Source organism: Hakea prostrata, chromosome 1 (genome assembly GCF_041222555.1).
Source record: "Hakea prostrata isolate BN-2017 chromosome 1, UWA_Hpros_2, whole genome shotgun sequence".
Classification (NCBI taxonomy): Eukaryota; Viridiplantae; Streptophyta; class Magnoliopsida; order Proteales; family Proteaceae; genus Hakea; species Hakea prostrata.
In genome coordinates, this window is record NC_142600.1 from 3,865,343 (window position 1) to 3,888,095 (window position 22,753).

Sequence of the window (22,753 nt, forward strand, 5' to 3'; positions counted from 1 at the left end):
GTAGATGTGAGAAAATGCATATATCAAAGGTGAAGGCTAGATGAAGGATGTTCATGATAAAGTGTGATATTTTCCAAGTAGGGCTCAACTCTGTGCGTGTAGGGAAGAACATTAGAGTTTGATTATCACTCTCGCCATTAATACGGGAGATGTGATGTCCCACCCTACCTAGCCGGATCCGGTCATACCTGAAGAAAATAAATTCGAGAGAGGGCCGTGCCCTTTCGTGAGGAGCTCCACCCAGAATTGATAGGCTATATACGGATGGGGACTGGAAAGAAGTAATTGTAATGACCGTTAGAGTTAGAGTAGATTTATTTGTTGTATTTGTATTGCGAGAGTTGAAAATGAATAACAAGGATTGAAAGTAGGGTTACATATGGATTCTGATGAATGTTAGGATTATAGCCTAGGTCCCCAGTTTCGAGTATACGAATCATATGATGAAGTTTGAGTAGGACTCTGATGAATCTTTATTACATAAATCACAGGTTAATCAACCCTTGGATGGTACTTATATATAATTGTTTTTGATAAAAAATAACGGCTGCAACATCTTTGAATCAAATTAACGGGATCATAAGCGGTTTTCATTAGAGCTTCGTTGCCTGGAGAAAGCCATACTGCGAAGTCCTGGTTGAAGCTGGGTAGGTACCAGGATTTAATCGTTGTTGGTACCCAGGTAGGAGTTCGATTGCAAAAGTGTAGTGCACTGTAGTATCAAGTTCTATCAAGCAGGGAAAAAGAAACGCGCCCTTGAAGAAAGTGATACCGGATTCATACGTATTAGGGTTTTGGGTTTTGCAGAGATATGTCATCCGTTGGGCCGAAAGACTTGACGGAGGGGGAGTTGCAAATCGTCTCGGTGCCGGAGAGACCGAAGGCGGTTACCCCGGCTATCCCGCCTCGTCCACCAACTGCGATGTCGAGCGCACTCGTAGAATATAGGAAACCCTTACCGAACGAGGAAGAAGAAGATCTCGAAATCAAGCTCCGCAGGATAATCGATCACGTACCTGTCCGTGTCAGCAACACCTCTGGTAGTTCGGCTGGTTCTGGATCCGGTGACTTCCATCAGGTCTGGTAAGATTTTTCTTGGCCTCAAATCCTCGAGGTCATTTTTGTTTGCTTTTCTTATTACACTGAAACTGAAAACGGTTCGTTATTTCCTTTCTGGTTGAGTTGGTTACTAAATTTTAGAATCATTCAATTCCCCTGTTAACATTGACTACCTTCGCCTATTTTACTCTCAAATGTTGGTATTATAACTACTTCTGCCGCTTCCCGTGGTGTTGTATCTAAGTCGCCTTCCTCTGCTTTATAGACTGTCGTTTGCTCCGTATATGCTACTGTATCTCAGCTTTTTATCTTCAGTCGTTTTCCTGTATATAGTTCTGAATTTCTACATGATTTAATGGATACTCATAGAAGAAAGGGTTAATTTTTTTAAGAGAAACTTCCGATTTATGTAGTAGAAAATTTTCAGTATTGTGCCATTTTCGATGTGCAGAGTTATCAATGAAAGATGTGTAGAACTGTTCTGGAAGGAACGCATGGGTATAAGATGACCTACATTCGGTTAGATTTATTGATAATGAAGGAATCCAATTCAGACTTTTGTTGCGTATATGCTACAGTATTGGCTTCTTATTTGTCTTGTTCAAATAAAAGCAATTATGCTGTGCTAATCCTCCAATGCGGACTACTGGGAAGGGTAGGTTGGATTTTGTCTTAATAATTGTTCTTGTTGTTCAAAGTTGTCACCTTTGACTCAAAACAGGTTTTACCACCCATTTGTTCTTTGACAAATGATGGTTGCCCTAACTTGGGGAAATCCATATCTGTTGTGGTCATGATTCTGGGGTTGAAGCATTCCATACCGTGACCAGTCTGTTTGCCTTCGAAGCGGCAGAATGAGGTTGGGGAACACATTGATGTGCTGATTGGTATGTCGTTAGTGATTTTCTTTCGAATAAACAAGGAAATAAGAATTTCCAAATCATTAAACTTATATATTACAAAAAATAAATGATAAAAGGCAGTTAATCATGTAGTTTCCTGGGGAGGGCACTGATTATTCTACTGTCTTGCTTACAGACAGCTTAGGAGCAGCTCCAAATTCTGAATGCATGACCATTAGTATTTGTGGAAAGAAGCAGAAAAACTGCTTCGAGGTCAATTATTTACGTATCAGCCTTTTGGTTTGAGCTTTCCATTTGGTGCAGATTTGATTGTCTTTCTCTTCTTGTTTGATTGGGATTTTCTTAAAGAGTTGAAACTATCTTTTATTTTTTATCCCCATTTTCTTCAGCAATATCTGAGAATCACCATCAATACTTCGGGGTAGATTCAGGATAATCCTTTGTTCCATAGCCCTAGGGCTATTTACAGCTAGCCAATTAAGAATTCTCCGATGTACTAGTACTAGCAGTGCAACAAAGATGCAATCATAGATTCTCCTGAGAGGCCACAATTACCGTGGACAAAAATTATTATGACGTAATTGATTGTTGAGGTAATTGAGTCATACCCAACTTATTAATGATGCAATCATAGATGGTTGAGGTAAATGAGTCATTCCCAATTTATGTTGAGGTATTCAAGTTATACCCAACTTATGTTCTAATATAGGCCATCAAATTAGTTACGATCTAACGGTGTAATGGGCCTTTGTGGGAGAGTCCAATTACCAATAGAATCCAGTGTGGTTCTATAAATACTAGCTGGAAGCAACGGTCTGGGTATTCCAATCTAGATACTCAGGATGTAATGCTTTAAGCAACCTTATGCTTAAACCCTAACCCTACCAATCTTAAACTATTAGTTAATTTCTTTGAGAGTTTCGTTTGGTGGAATTCTAAAAGGGGATCAGACCTTGCCTGAAGTCGTGTGATTCAATTACCGAATACTATTTCTTGTGAGTAATATTGTGCGGGGACGTTTCTCTGCGGTTACGTTTCTCTTTTGTCAAATATCGAAAGTTATTGTTGTTGTTCTGTGTTTTAACAAAAGAGTAAATCGATTCAGTGACAAAAGTGATTGATGTGAATCGATTATTGCTTTTTTTTTTTTTCTTCTTTTTATTTTATGATTTGACATAGCTTTTCATGATTTGAGAAAGAAAAAAATTTGAAAAAGAAAGTGAAGCTGGCATTATGGAATAAACAACCCCATAAGAAGCACCTGGAATCATGTTTCCCACTTGACTCGTTTTTCAAGAATTTATTTTTTCAAGTTATCATGATTAAATTTGAAAAGGGGCTTTATTAGATCAAGTTAGCTTCTCTAAGTTACTTCAAGTTGCTTTGATTTTTGAAACCTTTGAGATTTATGTTGGTTTTTCTCTCTAACCATCTGACAAGAAAAGGTAAGAGGTACAACTATCATCATTGGTTTTTTGTTTTATTTATTACTTTGAAAATGGAGGTTCAATGAGAATTGGTTATTATTTATTCTTTTTAATAAACCGAATACTTTAAGTTGGTTTCTCTCAGTAACTGTTGATAAGTCATACTGCTTTGATCATGATTACTTTGAAAAATGGAGGTTTCATGAGAATTGGTTATTCTGTATTTGTTTTTTTTAAATAAACCGATTACTTTAAGGAGGCTTTATGACTCATTTTTTTAGAATTTAAGAAGGTTAGAGAGTTAATAAAATCAAAGCAATACGTTGTCAAAAGTTATTTGTTTTATTCTGACAATGCCAGGTTGGTATTATATTCAGTTTAATTGCTTTGGCTCTCCAATCAACAATGTCAGACGTTGAGTCTATTCTCTCTCTCTCTCTCTTTCTCTGACGACGTTGGCAAGTTCTTTTTATATTTTCTTTGATTAACTGTATTTATTTTATCTTGAATTATAATGGATGTTGTTTCAATTGATATGGTTAAACTGTAGACCTTTAATGGATCTGAGTTTAATGCCTAGAAAAAAAAGACACAATTTGGATTGAAGTTTCTGAATGTGTTTTATACGGTGCAAACTTCTTTTGAAGACACTGTTGAGAATGTTGATAAAATACAATAGACACTAGATGAGGATTTCTGTAGGGACTATTTGTTGAATATCCTATCAGATTGACTTGCAGAAACCTATAACAAATATAAAAATGCTAAAGAATTATGGGACAACCTAGAGCTCGATATAAGAAGGAGAAGAATTGCCCAAAACTCATTTAGTGGACAAATTCATGGACTTCAAATATGTTGAAGACAAAGAAATACTCCTTCAAGTTATAGATTTAGAAAACCTAAGATCCAAACTAGTCACAGAAAAAATAAATGTTTGCGATCAATTTCTTGTTGGGGCAATTATTTATAAATTACCATCAACCTAACACTCATTTAAGACTGAGATGTATGGAAAAAGATACAGGTGGGGCTGGATGATCTCAAACGGTTAATACGAATCGAAGATGAGAATAGACTTAGAAACAACTTGGAGATGGTGAATAGACAAAAATCTGCTGCAAATATGGTCACTCTTCCTAGGTATAATTATAAGAAAACCAAGCCACACAAAAGTGAACCCAATAAGTTGGAGGCCAAAAGACCATCTTACACCAAAAGAAGGGCAAATGCCACAACTGTGAAAAATGGGGACACTTTGCAGTTTGACTATAGACTACCAAAACAGAGTATTGGACACACTAAAAAGAAAGAAGTCAATATGATGATTGATAACATTGAGCCTAGACACTTTGTAGCCATGGTGGGAGCAGAGAAGGTCCAACTACCAAAGTAGTGAGAGTTAACAGATAAAGTTACACTACCACTATGAAAGGAAATACACATGCCAACATTGCATAAAAGGCTAAGTGAAATTAAATTCTTTTCTAAATTAGGAACTCCTTTAACATCTTTTAAAGTTAGTCTCTTATCTGAAGATAGAGTTAGATGTGTAGTTCCTCTCTGGGTTACCATGGTTGATGCTCTATTTGCAACTGTTACAATCTTTAAACCTGAATGTTGTCAGTCAACAAGTTCTTATTGTGGCAAACATGGCATGTACCTCCTAAGTCCAACCACCAATCTGAAGAAGTACTGGTCTTGACCTTCTCTGCTCCCACCATGGCTACAAAGTGTCTAGGCTCAATGTTATCAATCATCATATTGACTTCTTTCTTTTTAGTGTGTCCAATACTCTGTTTTGGTAGTCTATAGTCAAACTGCAAAGTGTCCCCATTTTTCACAGTTGTGGCATTTGCCATTCTTTTTGTGTAAGATGGTCTTTTTGGCCTCCAACTTATTGGGTTCACTTTTGTGTGGCTTGGTTTTCTTATAATTATACCTAGGAAGAGTGACCATATTTGCAAGCAGATTTTTGTCTATTCACCATCTCCAAGTTGTTTCTAAGTCTATTCTCATCTTCGATTCGTATGAACCGTTTGAGATCATCCAGCCCCACCTGTACCTTTTTCCATACATCTCAGTCTTAAATGAGTGTCAGGTCGATGATAATTTATAAATAATTGCCCCAACAATAAATTGATCACAAACATTTATTTTTTCTGTGACTAGTTTGGATCTTAGGTTTTCTAAATCTATAACTTGAAGGAGTATTTCTTTGTCTTCAATATAATTGAAGTCCATGAATTTGTCCACTAAATGAGTTTTGGACAATTCTTCTCCTTCTTATATTGAGCATCTAGGTTGTTCCATAATTCTTTAGCATTTTTATATTTGTTATAAGTTTCCGCAAGTCTATTCTGATAGGATATTCAACAAATAGTCCCTACTGAAATCCTCATCTATTGTCTATTGTATTTTATCAACATTCTCAACAGTGTCTTCAAAAGAAGTTTGCACCGTATAAAACACATTCAAAAACTTTAATCCAAATTGTGTCTTTCTTTTCTAGGCATTAAACTCAGATCCATTAAAGGTCTGCAGTTTAACCATATCAATTGAAACAACATCCATTATAATTCAGGATAAAATAAATACAGTTAATCAAAGAAAATATAAAAAGAACTTGCCAACGTCGTCAGAGAGAATAGACTCAACGTCTGACATTGTTGATTGGAGAGCCAAAGCAATTAAACTAAATATAATACCAACATGGCATTGTTAGAATAAAACAAATAACCTTTGACAACTTATTGTTTTGATTTTAAAAACGCTCTAACCTTCTTAAATTCTTAAAAAATGAGTCATAAAGACTTCTTAAAGTAATTGGTTTATTAAAAAAGACGAATACAACATAACCAATTCTCTTGAAACCTCCATTTTTCAAAGTAATCATGATCAAAGCAGTATGACTTGTCAATAGTTACGGAGAGAAACAGAAACCAACTCCAAGTATTTGGTTTATTAAAAAGAATAAATAATAAAAGACATTGATGATAGTTGTGCCTCTTTCCTTTTCTTGTTAGATGGTTAAAGAGAGAAACCAACATAAATCTCAAAAGGTTTCAAAAATCAAAGCAACTTGAAGTTACTTAGAAAAGCCAACGTGAATCTTGTGAAGCCCCTTTTTCAAATTTAATCATGATAACTTGAAACAATAAATTCTCGAAAAACGAGTCAAGTGGGAAACTTGATTCCAGGTGCTTCTTATGGGGTTGTTTATTCCATAATGCCAGCGTCACTTTATTTTAAAATTTTTTCTTTCTAAAATCATGAAAAGCTATGTCATCATGAAATAGAAAAAAAGAAGAAGTGGTAATCGATTCACATCAATCACTTTCGTCACTTAATCGATTTGTTGTTTTGTTAAAATACAGAACAACAACAATAACTTTAGATTTTGTACCTGCAGAGAAACGTACCCGCATGATATTACTCACAAGAAATAGTATTCGGAAATTGAATCACACGACTTCAGGCAAGGTCCGATCTCCTTTTAGAATTCCACCAAACGAAACTCTCAAAGAAATTTGCTAATGCTTTAAGATTGTTAAGGTTAGGGTTTAAATGCAAGGTTGCTTAAAGCATTACACCCTGATAATCTAGATTGGAATACCCAGACCGTTGCTTCCGGTTAGTATTTACAGAACCACACTGGGTTCTATTGGTAATTGGACTCTCCCACAAAGGCCCATTGCACCGTTAGATCGTAACTAGTTTGATGGTCTATAATAGAACATAAGTTGGGTATAACTTGAATACCTCAACATAAGTTGGGTATGACTCAATTACCTCAACATTTTTGCTATGCCATTAATACTTGTATTGGCTCTGCTATTCTGCCCCAGCTCAGCTGAGGAAGAGTTTATAAGTTGATGATATATTTATCAATTCTGAGGGATTTCTGTGTTGACCTGCTGTCTATTTCAATTTTGTTCTTGGTTGGTCCTCTGCTTTTTTAGTTCTTTAGAATCAGCTCGCATGCTTCAACAATGATTGGTATAACATTGTGAATGATCCAAGTGAATGTGTTTGGCTGAGCCAATACCTCCTTTGTGTAGTCTGTGCTTTTCTCTCTAGGTGACAAAAGACAATTTTTGCCACCGGTTCCAAATATGTAGAGGTCTCTCCTGTCCATTTCAGGGAGAAATGTTACTGACAAATCTGTAGTGACCTTTCTCCGTTAGCTCATTTCTTTAGTGGTCCTTTTGTCTTCCAGTAAATTCTCTCTGTTTGCCCAATGCTGGTTCTCTCTTCCTGTCTTCTAATGACCTGGTTCACCAGAGGGGTTCATCTAATCATCTCTCTCTATCTGTGTCCTGGTTCACCTATAAACAGTTATGATGGCGGAGTTCAAGTTTTCTGGTTATCATTCCAGAATTTAAAGCTTTCAGGTTCAGGTTTAATGGTGTTTTTCGTCAATCTCTTCGCTCTTTATATTTTTGGTCCTACTGTTGAGGAGCAGTGCCAGTTGCACAGCATGGATTTGGTTGGTTAGGGTTATTTTGTAATTTCCTTTTTGGGATGTAGACAGGAGGAGTTTTGATTGAGTTTCTTAGTAAAGAAGAGGTATTTTTTGTAGTTTCCTTTTTATTTATTTATTTTAAAAAAGAACCTTTCTTCTCTTTATGTACAATACATTTACTGAAGATTGCTCAAGTCTAGTTTACCTTTGAGTTGTTGCTGTATATTGAAGCTTCATGGCTACAATCTTCCTCTGTTTTCTATTTAATCCAGATTCTCAGGTCTGATATCTTGCATAATCCACCCCTTATTTCTGTTATTGCTTTTCTTTCGACTTGAAGTGATACGCTGTATTATTTGTTAAGTGAGGTTCAGCAAGAGTGTATGATTTCTATGATTTGTCTTTTGTTTCTGAATTTATACCCCCTGGAATCATTACCCTATAGCTATCAAATGCCAGACCGTACCATCAGGGGTACTGTACTACGAGACATCCCCCGGAAGCTAAATCTGGTTCCTGCTATAGTGCCAAACCAAAGCTGCAGAAGCCTTTTCCTTTATTTATTGCTTTTTGGGACTGTTATTGGTTTGGCTTTGACAGGGCCTGGAGTTGCGAACTAGCTATTAAATTTTCCTATGATTTGGACTCCCTGGTAGAGAAGCTTGACCATCTCAGATAGTTTTTTCAATGGTGGTCTGTTCTTTCTGTGGTTTGGAAGGACTTTGTTCTCAATCATGAATGTGGTATTGAAGTCTCAGTTTAAATAAAAGCCCTTGTTGTTTGTGATGTTTGTACTGTTTTACCCATCTTTGTTGGTGTCCCATGTGCATCCTTCCGTACCAAATTTAAATTACAGCCTTGACCCTACTCTTTTTATCCTTTCCTATGGGTCTTGGTTGTGCTCTAAATTGAGTGCTGCTTATATTTTGAATCTTACCTAGCTGGGTGCACCGTGGGTCCATTGCAACCTATAACCAGAGTTATTGAACCCTAAGTTGCAATACATGTCATTTGGATTGATAGTAGTGGGTGCACAAGTGTCAGACTGTCAGGGCCATGGGAACCTCTTCCATGCTTCCTTGTTAAAAATTGGGAGAGAGATATTTGAAAATTTGAATGTATTTTTCTGTTTGGGAGTGTGGCCTAAGCTAGCACGGGAGTGCTTGCCTACGCCACTCCCAGACAGTTTCCCCCAAGAATTGTATGTGAAGAAAGCTAGGTTGGTTAGACAAGACAAACTGAGAAGGCTCCCTGGGCTGAAGGTGTACAATGTACCTTGGCACATGAATTACTATATATATATTTTATATTTTTGGAAAGAAAAATAATTATCAAATTAATCAGGGTGAGTGAGTGTGTGCTCTGCTTGCTCAGAGAATCCTCCCCTTTAGGAAATATTCAATTATCCTTTTCTGTAATAGTTCAATGATTTGCATTACTTCGTTCGACTTCTCTGTTTCTTGCAATTTGGATTGCAGATGGAAGTAAGGAATTTCTTATGAAGCTGTAGCCCAAGTTTGAATAATCTTAAATTTAACTGTTGTCAATTTCTCGATGCTACAGTATCGGCAAATGAGACGGAAAGAACAAGATCGCCTTGCTAGGATGGATGTTGATTACCAGAAAAGAAAGGAACTGGCTGAGTTTAACATGAGAAGGGATGAGAGAATGAAAGCTGCAGAAGAACGAACGGCAAAGAAGCGCCTGAAACGCCAGAAGAAGAAACAAAGCAAGAAAGTGAAGAAGAACAAATTGAACTCTGGTGGTGAAGAGGAACAGAAGGAAGAGTCTTCTGCTGATGATGACAATGATTCAGAAAACGGCGGGGATGTATAACCAAAATTTTTTTCACTGCCATTCAGTTAAGCTGGTTCCTCAGCTTACATCTTGAGAATGGTTTGTGATACAACCTTGACTTGGTGATGCAGAAGATTGGGTGAAGAGGGGCGGCTGCTGCTTGGGTGTTGAGAATTCTTATCATTTTGTTGATGGAAGGGGTTTGTAGAAAGCTGAAGGTGCCTAATTAGGATGAATTATGTGTATCATGAAGTTAAGCCACTAGCAAGCTCAGTTTGTCAGATATGTGGGGGTTACCCCCTTTGAATTTTTTATGCTTTATTCAGCCGTGACTTCAAGATGCTTTGCTTTTTCCAGATATTTTTTATGAGGAGAAAGTTTATAGGAAAAAGTTGTCGTGATCACACTCGATATTTGCGTATCTTTATAGGGGTTTAGTGCATCTTCCTGATGTTCACTTTTGCGCATCTGGAGCTCTGTCACGAGTGGACTCCCATGCATCGGTTGAAAGAAAGATTTGCCCAGAGGGTAACATTAAGGAGAAGAGAAATACATTTTACATTTTATGGCTTTAGGGCATGTTTTAGTTACATCAATTCAGGTATTTGAAGTGAAATGAGATTTCAAATCTATGAATTCATAATTTAATTTAGGTATTTGAAATGAAATGAGATTTTAATTCTATGGATTTATGGTTCAAAAAATTAATTGTTTGGTTAGCCTCAAATCTATCGAAGTTCATAGAGTTCTGTTGGATTATTCTGTGTGAATCTGCAAATTCATCAATTTAATATTTATGGTGGAATTAGGGATTTCATCTAATACCCAAGAATGGCTTAATTCATGTCTTTAGGCAAAAAAAAATGAAATTCCTGGATTTTCATGAAATGTTTTACAAAGAAATAGGTATATAAATATCAAATTCATGAATTTGAAATATCTGAATTCAGATAACCAAACAGGCCCTTAGACAATCTTGACTCCCAAAGTAGTTGAAGTTTGATAGGTAAGGACTAGATATGGTGTTTGGTATGTTCGAACATTTTTGCTCATTTTATTTCCGGATAAAATCGGATCACTCGTTTACCCCAAAAAAGAAATGACCCTGTGATTTGGTAGACCATTGAAGATTTCTCTCATACCCTCTGTGCTTGACTACCTGTAATAATGGTTGTGCTGTTGTAGAGGGTAGTTTTTTTTTTTTTTTTTTTTTTTTTTTCATATCATTTGAGAGGGTTTTTTTTCCTTGTGATGTGATAGTGACCATCTTTTGTTCATCGTGATAAATGATTTGAAGTTAATTTAAAGTAGACGATTAAAAGAAATATTCTACATCTATAGAACAAATAAATGGTGAAACCATCACCCCAACCATCATTCTAGGGGTTGGTATCATGCCTCTTGCTTACATTGGGTGATTTATATTACCTTTCCATGTTGGGGGGGGGGATTTTGACACCATGTATCAATTAAATAGTAACACATTAAAAGTTCAGAAAATCTAATTTGAGGAAATAAATGAAATCTGTCTAATACTCTCCTGAACAAATAATTGCCCATGCCAACAATTGAATTAATAATTAAGATAGAAATTTCCTTCCCTTTAAATATTTATAAAGTCCCTATCACCCTGGAAAATGAAGGAAAAAAAAAAAGCCTATCTGATATTCCGATGCTCTCAGTTTAATTAAACGTAAAGCCCAAGGAGTTTGGATCAGCTCCGTCTATGTGCTCCCGGACGATATAAATACAAAGGACCAAGGGGTTGGGTGATGGAATATTTTATTTTATTATTTTTACCTGTGGGTCCCACAGGATTTGTGGTGGTAAACTCTAGGAGCAGTGCTCCCTTGACCGAGTGATGATCCGGATTCAAGCCCAAGCCCTATTTCTAATATGGTTCGTCATACCCAGGTTGGTCTTTGGCCAGTTCGCCCCAACCCCACCATAAAATATTTGTAAGAGAGAAAATTATCCCACGCGTGTGTGTGCTTTTTCCTTTTTGCTATTGGAAAATAACGGGCAGACGAAAAGACACAAAAGTCGTAAAATGCGAGACAGAGGAATCGTGGGAATTACGATATCACTCGATATTGATTTTGCAATAGTCGGGGGATCTGTCGTTCGGTCGTGAACGCACGGTTCTCCCAATACAGAATTGCCCACACACCTTGCAGGAATCTCAGTTTAGTTTGCTTCATTGGAGTTCTTCTTCTTTCTCTTTCTCCATCGACTTCTCCTTCTCCCTCAATTTCTTTTCCGACTACAAAACCCTTGAAGTGTAGCGATTATGGGAGACGGTGATTTAGATAATCAATCTGTTGGAGACTCTGTTTCATCACAGTCTAGTCGGAAATCGGTTCATCAAGCTCTTGGCGGTGGCGCAAGTACATAGACCTCTCACCCTCTCTATTTACCTATACGCGTTTTTCCCTCCGTTTTTTGGCATTTCCGAAGATCCCGGCTAACTGCTGTCACTACTATATCGGGCATTGCTTTTTTTCAGGCTGGGGAAATTTGTGTTCTTCTGGATCTACTAAATCAATTTTTTTTGTTCCTATTCCTCATGTTGCAATTTCTGGTTAGATTGGTTATTGATAGTGATTATGGGTTCTGCAGTTGCTGATGCGCTTTTGTGGAAACGATGGAGTTCAGGGGCTCTTCTGCTAGTATCTACGACTGCCTTTTGGTTCCTATTTGAATGCGCTGGATACGTTCTGCTATCATTTGTCGCTAATGTGCTGTTGCTCCTGGTTATAATCTTGTTCTTGTGGGCCAAGTCCGCATCTCTTCTGAATAGGTGCTGCTTCCATTCCCTTCCTATTTCTCAATTCGCTGCAAGTTCGAAACTTAACATGATGATCAAGCTCTTTAATACGTTGCTTGCTGGGATCGTGAACTGACTTGTATCGTGGTTCAGGCCTCTTCCTCCTCTTCCGGATCTGGAAGTCTCCGAAGATTTTGTTGAGAGAGCTGCGGCTGTAGCAAGAGTGTGGGTGAATCGCGTACTGAAAGTTGCGCATGATATCTCTCTTGGAGGAAATGTGAAACTTTTTCTTCAGGTATTGATCAGAATGTTAATAAAACAATATCTTCAAGCCTTATTTGGATTAGGATTTTGTTCGTCCATGTCTGGTGAAAATGATTTGTTGTTGGGATTTTAGGTTATTATCGTTTTGTGGCTGATTTCTTACATCGGAAGTCTCTTCAGCTTCATCACTCTTGTCTATATTGGTGAGCTTTGACGCCTCTTTTTCTATGTTAGTTTATCCTTCAGCGACTTTTCTATGTGACTTTTCTATATGACACACATATACATCTCGATGTTTCCTGAACATTCCTATATGCATACAAATGTGACGACTTTGCTGCAGGTGCTCTTATATCTCTTACTGTTCCTGCTTTGTACGATAAGTACCAGGATCATGTTGATGACAAGCTATATAGGGCAAATGAAGTCCTTTCAACACAATACAGGAAAATTGATGAGAGCATCTTTAGCAAGATTCCCAGACGTGTAAACAAGGAAAAGAAGATTCAATAGTATGGTTGATCTCAGCTTAAGCACTGAATTTTTTTTTCTTCTAATTTTCATTGATTTTGCATTCTGTATTTAGAGAAAAACTGGTACTTGGTTGATAAGTTAGTTATCCTTTTTTTTCTTTAATAATTTATATTGATATGGTCTATCATAAGGTTGTGAAAATTATTTTACTTCTTTTAAAAGAGGTGGTCCATTTAACTCAAAGTTTTCTTTTTCCAATTTTGGAAGAAGATGATGATATAAAATCATGGGTTGACATTTTCTACTCGGTAGCAGAGACTATGCAAGCCGGCGGGATGGAGTCAAAGCCCTCTATTGGATAAATCAAATGGGCAGAGAGTTCCTTTTTTTTGGAGGATATGCCCCCAGACAGGAAAATTTATCCCTAAAATCATGGTAGGAACCTTGGTAAAATAGTGATTTTCCTCCTATCGAATAACTTTTCCACTTTCAGTGCTATGTAAAGTAGGCCAGCCAGAAATGATTATTGATCCAAATGAGTATTGATAACTTCAGGTCCAGCAAACAGTAAGTACTTGGATCAGTTCTTAGATTCGCAGGAAATTTCAGAATATTGAAAAACACTTCAGCTTTGGAAAGGAAGACTCCTCTCCATCACGGGTAGGATGGTTCTTATCCAATCGGTCCTCCAATCCTTCTACATTTATTGGTGTGGCCTCTTCTCCCTCCCTAAAGCCACAATTCAAGTCATGGAATACCTTTTTGCTCCTTCCTGGGAAAGGCCAAGAAACCTCTAGGTTCCTCCACCCCATTTGCTTGTTGTTTGTCTGTGAGCCCAAATCAGAGGGAGGCCTTGGATTTTGTCACATTGACGACTTCAATTGCGCTAGCCTTTAGAAACTCATATGGAAGATTGCTACCAAACATGACTCTATTTGGGTTGCTTTGTGATGACTCCATTTGGACCGCTTCCCTTCCCTCCAATCCTTCATGGGTCTGAAGGAAGATTCTCCTCTCTTGCGGCTAATGGAGCCTCCACCAGGTTTTGTTTAGATCCCTGGCATCCCTTAGGTGTCCTTTATTCCCTCCTTGGCCCCGGCTAAGTCTATGCCTCTTGTTTCCCCAAGCTCACCCTTCTTTCGGACTTCATTTTAGATTCCTCTTCGTCTTCCCCCACCTCCTCCTCCCCGTATCTCACTCAAATTTGGTCCAATCTCCCCCCTTCACCACAACCTCCCCCATGACTGTTCCATTTGGACCCCCTCTCCCTCGGGATCTTTTACAACTGCCTCGGCATGGAACCTTCTTTGCTCCCCCCCCCCCCCCCAATATCGAGTGATGTACCCTCCCTGTTTGGTTCAAAAGCCATATTCCCTGCCATTTCTTTGATGCTTGGAGAGCCTTAAACATTTGCCTTCGCACCTAGACCTTCTTCATCCATCACCACCTTGATGTCAACCCTAACTTCATCCTTTGTTGGGACAATCCTAAAGATGTGGACCACCTTTTCTTCTTTTCCTCTTCTCCCATTCCTTGTGGATGAAAGCCATCACCTCCGTCTGGCCCCTATCTTGGTGTCCCCTTGGTTTCCCTAGTGACTTGGCCTGGTTTTTAAGGCAATTTGCTGGCAGATCTATTTGTGATTTGGTTGGCAAATTGATGTTGATTTATCACATGTGGTGGGAGCGGAACCTCAGGAGACGGACCTCCAAATCTAGATCCATTGACTTGATTTGGAAGGCCATCTATTTTGAGGTCTCTGGTCAGCTACAATCTCTCCCCCACCCCCCTGTTTTGGATACCCCAAGGAACACAACCATCACAGATTCTTGGAGCCTAGAGTCTTTTCTTGTGCTGTCTAGTTGATTGTAACCCCCACTCTCTCTTCTCCCTTTGTATCTTCCCTCTCTCTCCTCTCTCACTTTATACATTCTTTCTTCCCCTGCTTGGGGCTTTGGTTAATGAATTTACTCATTCATCCAGAAAAAAGAATCGGAGAATGGAAGAAGATGGGTTCATCTGTCGCTGACTTGGCTGTCTTACCTACAGCCTCTCACCAATGGCATCTTATCATTCTCAGAGAGCAAAGCACAAAGTTACGTTTCTTCTTTCTCAATTTAATTTGTCTAATAGTAAAGTGACATACTCAAGCACTGAAAGGGAAAGCTCTAATCCAGTGCTTACTAATAAGGTGAAATAGACTGACTAGGAAATTTAAATAATGAAATAAACTTAATCAAAATATGACTAATACTAAACTAATGAAGAAAATCACATTTTCCTACATGGGGTACAAGTTGGTTGTAATACGATTTTTTTTTTGGGGGGGGGGGGGGGTTCTATCTATCATGACTTGGTGTTATTTATTGAGGTCTAGGTTTTTTATTAGTAGCTTCAGGCTGTTTTAGTATAATTTATGTTTCAACTTCATGAGGTGATTCCTATTTTGAAATTGCTTTTTTCATTTTGGACCTTATTTCAGTGAAATAGAAATCAAGTGGAATAGAATTCTCAAATAGTGGAGGTTTTTTTCATTCAATTGCCCAATGATCTTTAATGCATGGTCAATTTGATGGGGGAAAATAGCATTTTCATGCTAAAAAATGAAATACTATGCTTCTTCTCTGAATAATCTCACCAAAACGATTCCACTGCTACCCTGTCACCATCAAATCCCTTGACTACCACCATCACCATCAAGTTCCTCCACTACCTGACTGCCATCACTGCCACCACCTCTACCAACCTTCCCCAAAAAATATAGTAATTCTATCCTCAGAAATTGAACTACTGAATGATTTTTTTTTTTTCATTCTTGAAATATTTGATTTTGATACCAAAACAAAATTTGATTTTTGAGCGCAAACCTATTTGTTTGACTATTTCATGAAATCAACACCAATTTGAAATAGGAATCATACCAAGTAGAGGAGTCCTATTTGTAATAGAAATCCTTGTAATTCTTAGGTTATAAATAAAGCAATTTTTTCCTTTCCCGGGGGGGGGGGGCACTATATCTTTCGATTCTTCTTCTCTGCACAGTCCTCCTTTCCATACTTTCACCTCTTTTCTGATCATTGGGTTCTCTTGATCGGATATTGTTACATAGTATCAACTATCAATGCAGTTATGAAGAAGATGAAGAAAAATTCTGCAAGTTTTAGGAAAGGTTTCTTCAAATATCTGTTCCTATCTTGCTGTTTTACTTCTCTCTTTAGTTGCAAGTCTCTTCCGTGGGGAACACTGCTTACCATATTTTGAGATATCCCTCCCTCTTATGCCATCCTCTTTCCCTGGGTTCCTTACACATATCAACCGTAAGTATGCTGCTGATCTTGCTCTGTTTTTTATGGTATCCCAGCCCTCTTAGGTTTGAGTTTGAAATCCCTCATCCTTGATGATTTGTTGTTGGTAGAGGATTGACTTACTATAAAGTCTATAATTAGATCCAACCTTTGGAATCTGACTTCAGAAGCCAGGGTTGATTGTGCAGAGGAAATCGCTGTCCAGTTCACTTTTGTATCACTAGAGCTGTTTGCGAAGGTTATACTATTACTGTATTATACTTGGACATTTTATTGGTCGATTTCAAGAGGTGCAGCTGCTGGGAATATCTTTTCAGAATGAACTTGGTAGGAGTTGAACAAATAGAGTTATTTTGATCACTTGTCAAGGCATTGCCTAGGTTTAGGGGCTTCAGTGGTGCTCAGGCATTTGTTGCATTGTTGCCTTGATTTCTTTCCCTCCTTTGGGTGCAGTGTGGACGCTGCGACAACTATCATTTCAACTGGAGACTAGCAGGTTTGTTTATTGCTGCTGTATATATTTTTTTGGATGAATACATAATTCATTAACCAAAAGGAAAGAAAAGGGGCTGGGGGAAGAGAACAACAAGAAGCGAGAGTCAAAGCCCTACCAAAGCCGACAAGGCAGTGAACAAAGAACAAAGCCGAGAAAGTAATAAGGCAAAACCAAAAGCCAAAACAAACTCAAGTAAAAGAAACTAATTTCATCTATTTTTCTTTTTCTTCTTCCTGTAAGACTTTTTGAGCTCCACTATAAAGTCTTCGTCAAGGTGGTGGCATCCTCTAGTAGAACGATTGCACTTCCTACTAGCTTGAAGGAGAGGAGAGGGAGTCTCCATATAAGAGCCCATGTTGCTGCTTGCAACCATCAGAAAGGGATCAAGAATGGACCTAGGGTCCATAGGCAATGGGGGAGGGGAGGGAGAGGGTTTTTTTTTTTTTGGGGGGGGGGGGGAAGGAGCCTCAACTGAAGGGTGGAAGAGGGGGGGGTGAGTGGAAGAGAGAAGGGGTGGGATGGGGGATGGGGAGAGAGGCTTGGAGAGAAAAGGGGGGGGGAGGGTTAATGGGCTGGGCCCGAGGAGATGAGGGAATTAAAAAAGGAGAAGAAGAATTGTGGGTTGAGAGAGAGATGGGTTGGAAGGGGATAAAGGGGTCTGTCCACGAGCAGGTTTGGCTGGTGTTGGTTAGGAGAGAGAAGAGAGGGGGGGGGGCAGAATAGATGGGGTGGGGCTAGGTACAACTGAGGTGAAAGGAGGGGGCAAAGAGGGAATAGGAGAGAGGGAGAGGGGGTTGTGATTGGGGCACAAAGGTGATAGCAACAAGGTAGGGGAGGAAGTAGGGGAAAGAGAGGTTTGGATAGGGTGGCAAGGGAAGGGGGCAAAGGGAAAGAGAAGTAGAAAGAGGAAAAGGGTTCAGCTGGAGATAAAGAACCGACAGGTAGGTAAGTAGAAGAAGAGAATAGGGGAGGTACTGGTGGGTCAGCGGGATGGTTAGAGGTAGCAAATCCATCGGTTGAGGAAAGGGCGGTAAATCGGCTGGGGTTCACTGGGAGGAGGTCCCCATTACAGGGGAGAGAGAATATGGTTGAACGACAATGGAGGTTGCAGCAAAAGAGGAGCTATTGTGTTGAAGAGGCTTACTCTTTGCCTTGGTCTCCAGCAACGATTGTGGCAAATTGCAGACTAGGGCTGGTTGGAGGAGCAAGTGCTGGCTGATGATTCTTAAGAGCACGAATGATGCCCAAAAGATCTATAGGTTAAACACAGGGGGGGGTTTCCATTCAAATTGCAGACTAGGGCTGGCCGGAGGAGCAAGTGCCGGCTGATGATTCTTAAGAGCACGATGATGCCCAAAAATCTATAGCTTAAACACAGAGGGGGCTTCCATTCGAACTTCTGGTTGTTTGAAGAAGTGGCCATTTTCTTCATTCACGGTGTTGGAAGATGGAAGAGGAGCGTTGGCGGTGACGTTAATACACAGACGAGCAAACATGAGCCGGTCTTTCTTCACAGTTCTGGCATCAGAGAAGAGAGGGGTTCCAAGGGTAGATCCAACAATACTTAGCCCCTTAGCATTCCAATAGTGAAGAGGTAAGCCTTGGAGGGAGACCCAAAGAAAGAGAAGTGTGGTTCTCACAAGTAAGAAGCAGCTTCTGGTGCCATATCCTGAAGAAGAGGGGTCTCTTGCTTATCCATGGCCTGTCTTCAAGGGCCCTGCGTGGATCTTCTTCATCGAGGGAAGACCAGAGGGTATTGATCAAGAAGGTGGGTATCCAGGGAACCAGAGGTCTTCCGTTGGTTGTCCAACGAGGCTTTGATGATGTGAAAAGGAGATATTGACCCTATGAAGCAACCTACTAGAGATGTGCTCCAGTTAGAGGCTTCTTCATCTAGTGCTCCATCTGGACAGAATAGGGTGATCTGGCCGTCGATAATCGTGGGGGGTACCAGGCAGAGGGGGTAACCATGTCTGGCTGAATTAGATGATGAGGTAAAGAGACGAGGAGGGGTAGAGGTGAGGACGGAGCAGGGATAGTTGGAGGGAGGTTGTCTGTAGGGATGGGGGAGGGTCAGTCATCACTGCTTCATTGCTGGTGTATAATTTAATGACAGGGAAGAAGGTAATGGTATTTTTAGTCCATATTCCCTATTTTCATAAAATTCCCCCAAAAGTTGTCTTATTCCAGTACTCCCCCACATTATTGTTCCTTGAAAGACTGGCCTCTTCTCATTTATTCATTATTTCCCTCTGTTTCCATTATTCTTATTTGCTTTCTAGTATTACCCTTGTGAACTTTTTTCAGCTCCCATTGTGTTCCTCTTTCCCTTTATCTAACCAAGTACCCAATTGGACATTGGTTCTGTCATTTAGCTTTGCAGAGAAAAGGGGGGTGGGGGGTGGGGCAATTGTATCGATTTGGGGTTCCAGTTTTCTAAGGTTGGTATTTGCATGAAAATTATTTTCTACTGTGAGGGGAGATTGGGAATTGTTTACTGAAATTTTACTTGCTTAGAGAGATTTTTTTCATGACATAGGAGTGAATTGGAGATTATTGGGATCTTCCTGCTGCAATGCTCTTGATTATTGGTCTTTATTCCTGGTTATTCTCAATTTCTCATCCTCTGTTGATTGTTGGTGGTCATTGTTTTTCCACGTACAATGCTATGCATGAAGGGGAGATTGAATATTAATCTCTTATCTATTAAAGATTTTTATGCTCTTAGTTGCTCAAGTCATCAGTTCAAGACTATTTCTATCTGAAGAGTTCTATTATTTATTTGGTTGTGTCCTTTGCAACAATTTTATCTGAAGTCGGTATTTAGCAACAATGCATATTTATTTGGTCCACAACCTAATGTTGTGTAGTCTACAATACCTGTGTTACCTATCTAGGCTTTAGTAACATGTACTGCCACTCTGGTTTGTAATAACCTATACTGCCACTGGATGCTGCTTTCTTACAGTTCTTTGAAAGAGATGACTGCCTACTTCAAGCCTTCTTTTGGAATGCATTTGATATTTTTGTTGCTACTACAGTATTGTTGGTTACAGCTCTTGTTCCCTACCCCATGTTGTGCTCATTGCCGTTTCAATTTGTTTCTTCACAAATATCATTATCTATTTATCATGTTTTTGTGTTTTGAGTTGAGTGGCAACTATAACTGTCATGCACGGCAGGTGTTCTTTAATTTCTATTCTTGTTGGTTCAAGCGGGAGCTTTCAGTTGATAGGTATTACTCCAGCTTCAGGGTGTTAACCAATGTACCATGGGATATAATCTGATTGTAACGGTATGGTCGGAGTCTGCCCTGTATCGTTTACCTGGTGTTGAGTATTCAATTGAATCTAGGATTTATTGGTATTTTTGGTTAGGTTTAATTTATCTTTGTTTCTGATTCATTTGATTAGGTGATGTAGTCCTAGATTGAAGAGGTTTCACTAGCGCTTTCTAGGATCTTAACTCAAAAAGTAGGACTTCAGGGTTGTAAGATTTTGGGGGTAGTTGATCGGGATACATGAGAAAATAGGTTATGGTGGTTTGATATCTCTGGATAGATTTAAAGTAAGGGGATGTATGGATGGATTGACAGGTTCTTGAGATATGGGATGAAAAGTTATTGGAATGAGTTGAAACTTGAGGAGAACTTAGGTAATGATATATGGGGATGGTCCCTAAAGTTTGACGCTGTTCTGATGGTTAGATTGGTGTAGATCTAACTTGGAAATTTGGGTCTCTTGAGGAGTACGAAAGTTCGAGGGGTTTTATATCTTGAGTTTTGGATGATATTTTGATCATTTAATGTATAATCTTGATTGAAGAAGCAGATGATATGTATAGGCTAAGAGATGGATTTCTCGCTGGAGATGGGTCTTAATGGCTAGGTTTGAAGGAAAATGAAAATAGCAAGAAAATAAAGGAAAAAAAGTTTAGGGTTGGGGGATTTAGAAGGTTAGAAGATTTAAAAAAGAAGAAGTCGGTTGGGTAAAGTTCAAGTTACTTTTGTTCATGATTTTTTTAAGCATCAGGTTGGATGAGGAAATACATTCTTGGGAGAAGAAAAGAGACAAAGAGAAGATAAGGAAACACATAGGGAGAGAGAGAGAGAGAGAAAGGGGGGATTGCTATGTCAGTGTATCTTACTGAGAGTAACAGACAACACTTGAAATTCAATTTATCAATTCATGACTCAACTGAGAAATTACATCTATATTTATAGCCATGTTGGCTAACATAGTCTCACACTCATACTAAGAGTAAAAGTTTGAAACTATGCGAGTGATAGTGTATAGATTAGTTTTTGGTTGAGAAACTTTTGCAGTAACAGTAACATTTTTCTTTTCGAAGATGGGACATACAAAATTGCATTTATTAAAGGCAATTATCTGCTCAAGAATTCACTTGACTAGTTGTCTTTAACCCTTCTCAGTGGTTTTGATAAATGTAAATAATTTTAGTTGTATTTAGATCCTACCGAAAAAAAAAAAAAAAAGTATTTAGATTATACTGGTTGTGTTACCCGCTGCATCTATCCATCAGTTATTAGATGACATTGCTAACTAATAAGTAAATATTTATGTCAGGTTCTTGTTAGCTGGGATGCCACGTGGTTTAGTCCCCTTCTTGCCGGTACAACACACCTTTAACAGCACGAGTCATTGTTCCTCAACCGGTATACCATGGGAGAAGTCTTGTTTGCCTGATATTGGTTCTTCCAATTCTTGATGTAATGAATTAACTAGTTGATTTTTTTTTAGTTGGTTTTAGCTTTTCTTTTTCTCTTTTTTTTTTTTTGGGGGGGGGTGGTTTGGTTAAAAGGTTTTGATTTCTTACACATGATGAAGAAATTGTTTTCAAAGAGATAGTGTTTTGAAACTATATTGGCTGTGCATATTTTAACCCTTCATCTGTTTCATTCGTGTACTTTCTTAAGCATTTTTATCAAGGCATCCTGATGCTAAGTGCTCTGCTGTGGCGCTGCCACCATTTTATCTGTTGCAATATGGTTCTAACGGCAGTTGGAGGAGTGTTGCCCCACCTAGTTCTTTGGCTGGTTCTAATGTTGACAAAACCATGATTTTGGCCACTGAGAAAGGAAACTCTTGAAGGCAAACCTCGTTTGACTGCTCAAGGGTACTAGCTGGTAGCACATGCTTTGTCTATATATGGATCAGGGTGTTGCAACACAATTTTCTTAGTTTTCTGCAGCTTGGTTCTCTAGCTGTTTGGATATGTAGATTGTGGACGTTGCTATGCATTTGTTTGACCATGGCGGTGTTATTATTGTATATTCCTGGCAAGTGGGGTTCGAATGTTAAATACCATTGGTGGGAGTTCCTGATGTTCTGATGTGATTATATCTACCCAAAGAAAAAAACAGATGTGATTATATCGCATCACTAGGGGTACGTTATGATTGTGTCTTTCAGATTCCTCAGTTATGGAATCTGAAAAGTTGAGCAATTACCATAAGCACAAAATTGCTTGGGTCATGAGTGTTAAATGTGCATGATTGTCAAGCTGAGATTTCAAACTGTCAGATTCAAAATTTTGATTGAAATTGAATCTTGACCGTTGAATTTCAGTGGTCTAGATTGAGAGATTGATATTCCTGTCGAAATTTTGATTCGATGGCCCATAATGTGTGGCTTGATGGTCCTGTGCATTTAATATGCAGGATCCAAGCAAAACCTCATTCTCATAAGTGAGAGGAGCTGCTGAATAAGCAGCAGCTGAAAGAACAGTTTCGTACATAGAAGAAAGGAGTGAACGGCAAATAAGAAAGAGTGGCTGCTTGGTTCGTGTGAAAAGATAATTTAAATTCTAGAAGATT

At 38.8% G+C, this 22,753-nt stretch overlaps 2 protein-coding genes across 2 annotated transcripts; both read left to right on the forward strand.

Moving 5' to 3' along the window:
• The first annotated feature begins 310 nt into the window (after positions 1-310).
• Positions 311-10,165, forward strand: LOC149026758 (PRKR-interacting protein). The gene is made up of 3 exons (XM_089156015.1): positions 311-682; positions 808-1,078; positions 9,378-10,165. Exons 2-3 carry the CDS (start codon positions 812-814, stop codon positions 9,648-9,650), a joined length of 540 nt encoding a protein of 179 aa, XP_089012141.1. The 5' UTR covers positions 311-682; positions 808-811; the 3' UTR covers positions 9,651-10,165.
• A 1,447-nt stretch (positions 10,166-11,612) lies between these two features.
• Positions 11,613-21,706, forward strand: LOC149026759 (reticulon-like protein B11). Its single transcript, XM_089156025.1, has 6 exons — positions 11,613-11,998; positions 12,231-12,411; positions 12,532-12,673; positions 12,776-12,845; positions 12,986-13,159; positions 21,504-21,706. Exons 1-5 carry the CDS (start codon positions 11,902-11,904, stop codon positions 13,153-13,155), a joined length of 660 nt encoding a protein of 219 aa, XP_089012151.1. The 5' UTR covers positions 11,613-11,901; the 3' UTR covers positions 13,156-13,159; positions 21,504-21,706.
• The last annotated feature ends 1,047 nt before the right edge of the window (positions 21,707-22,753 follow it).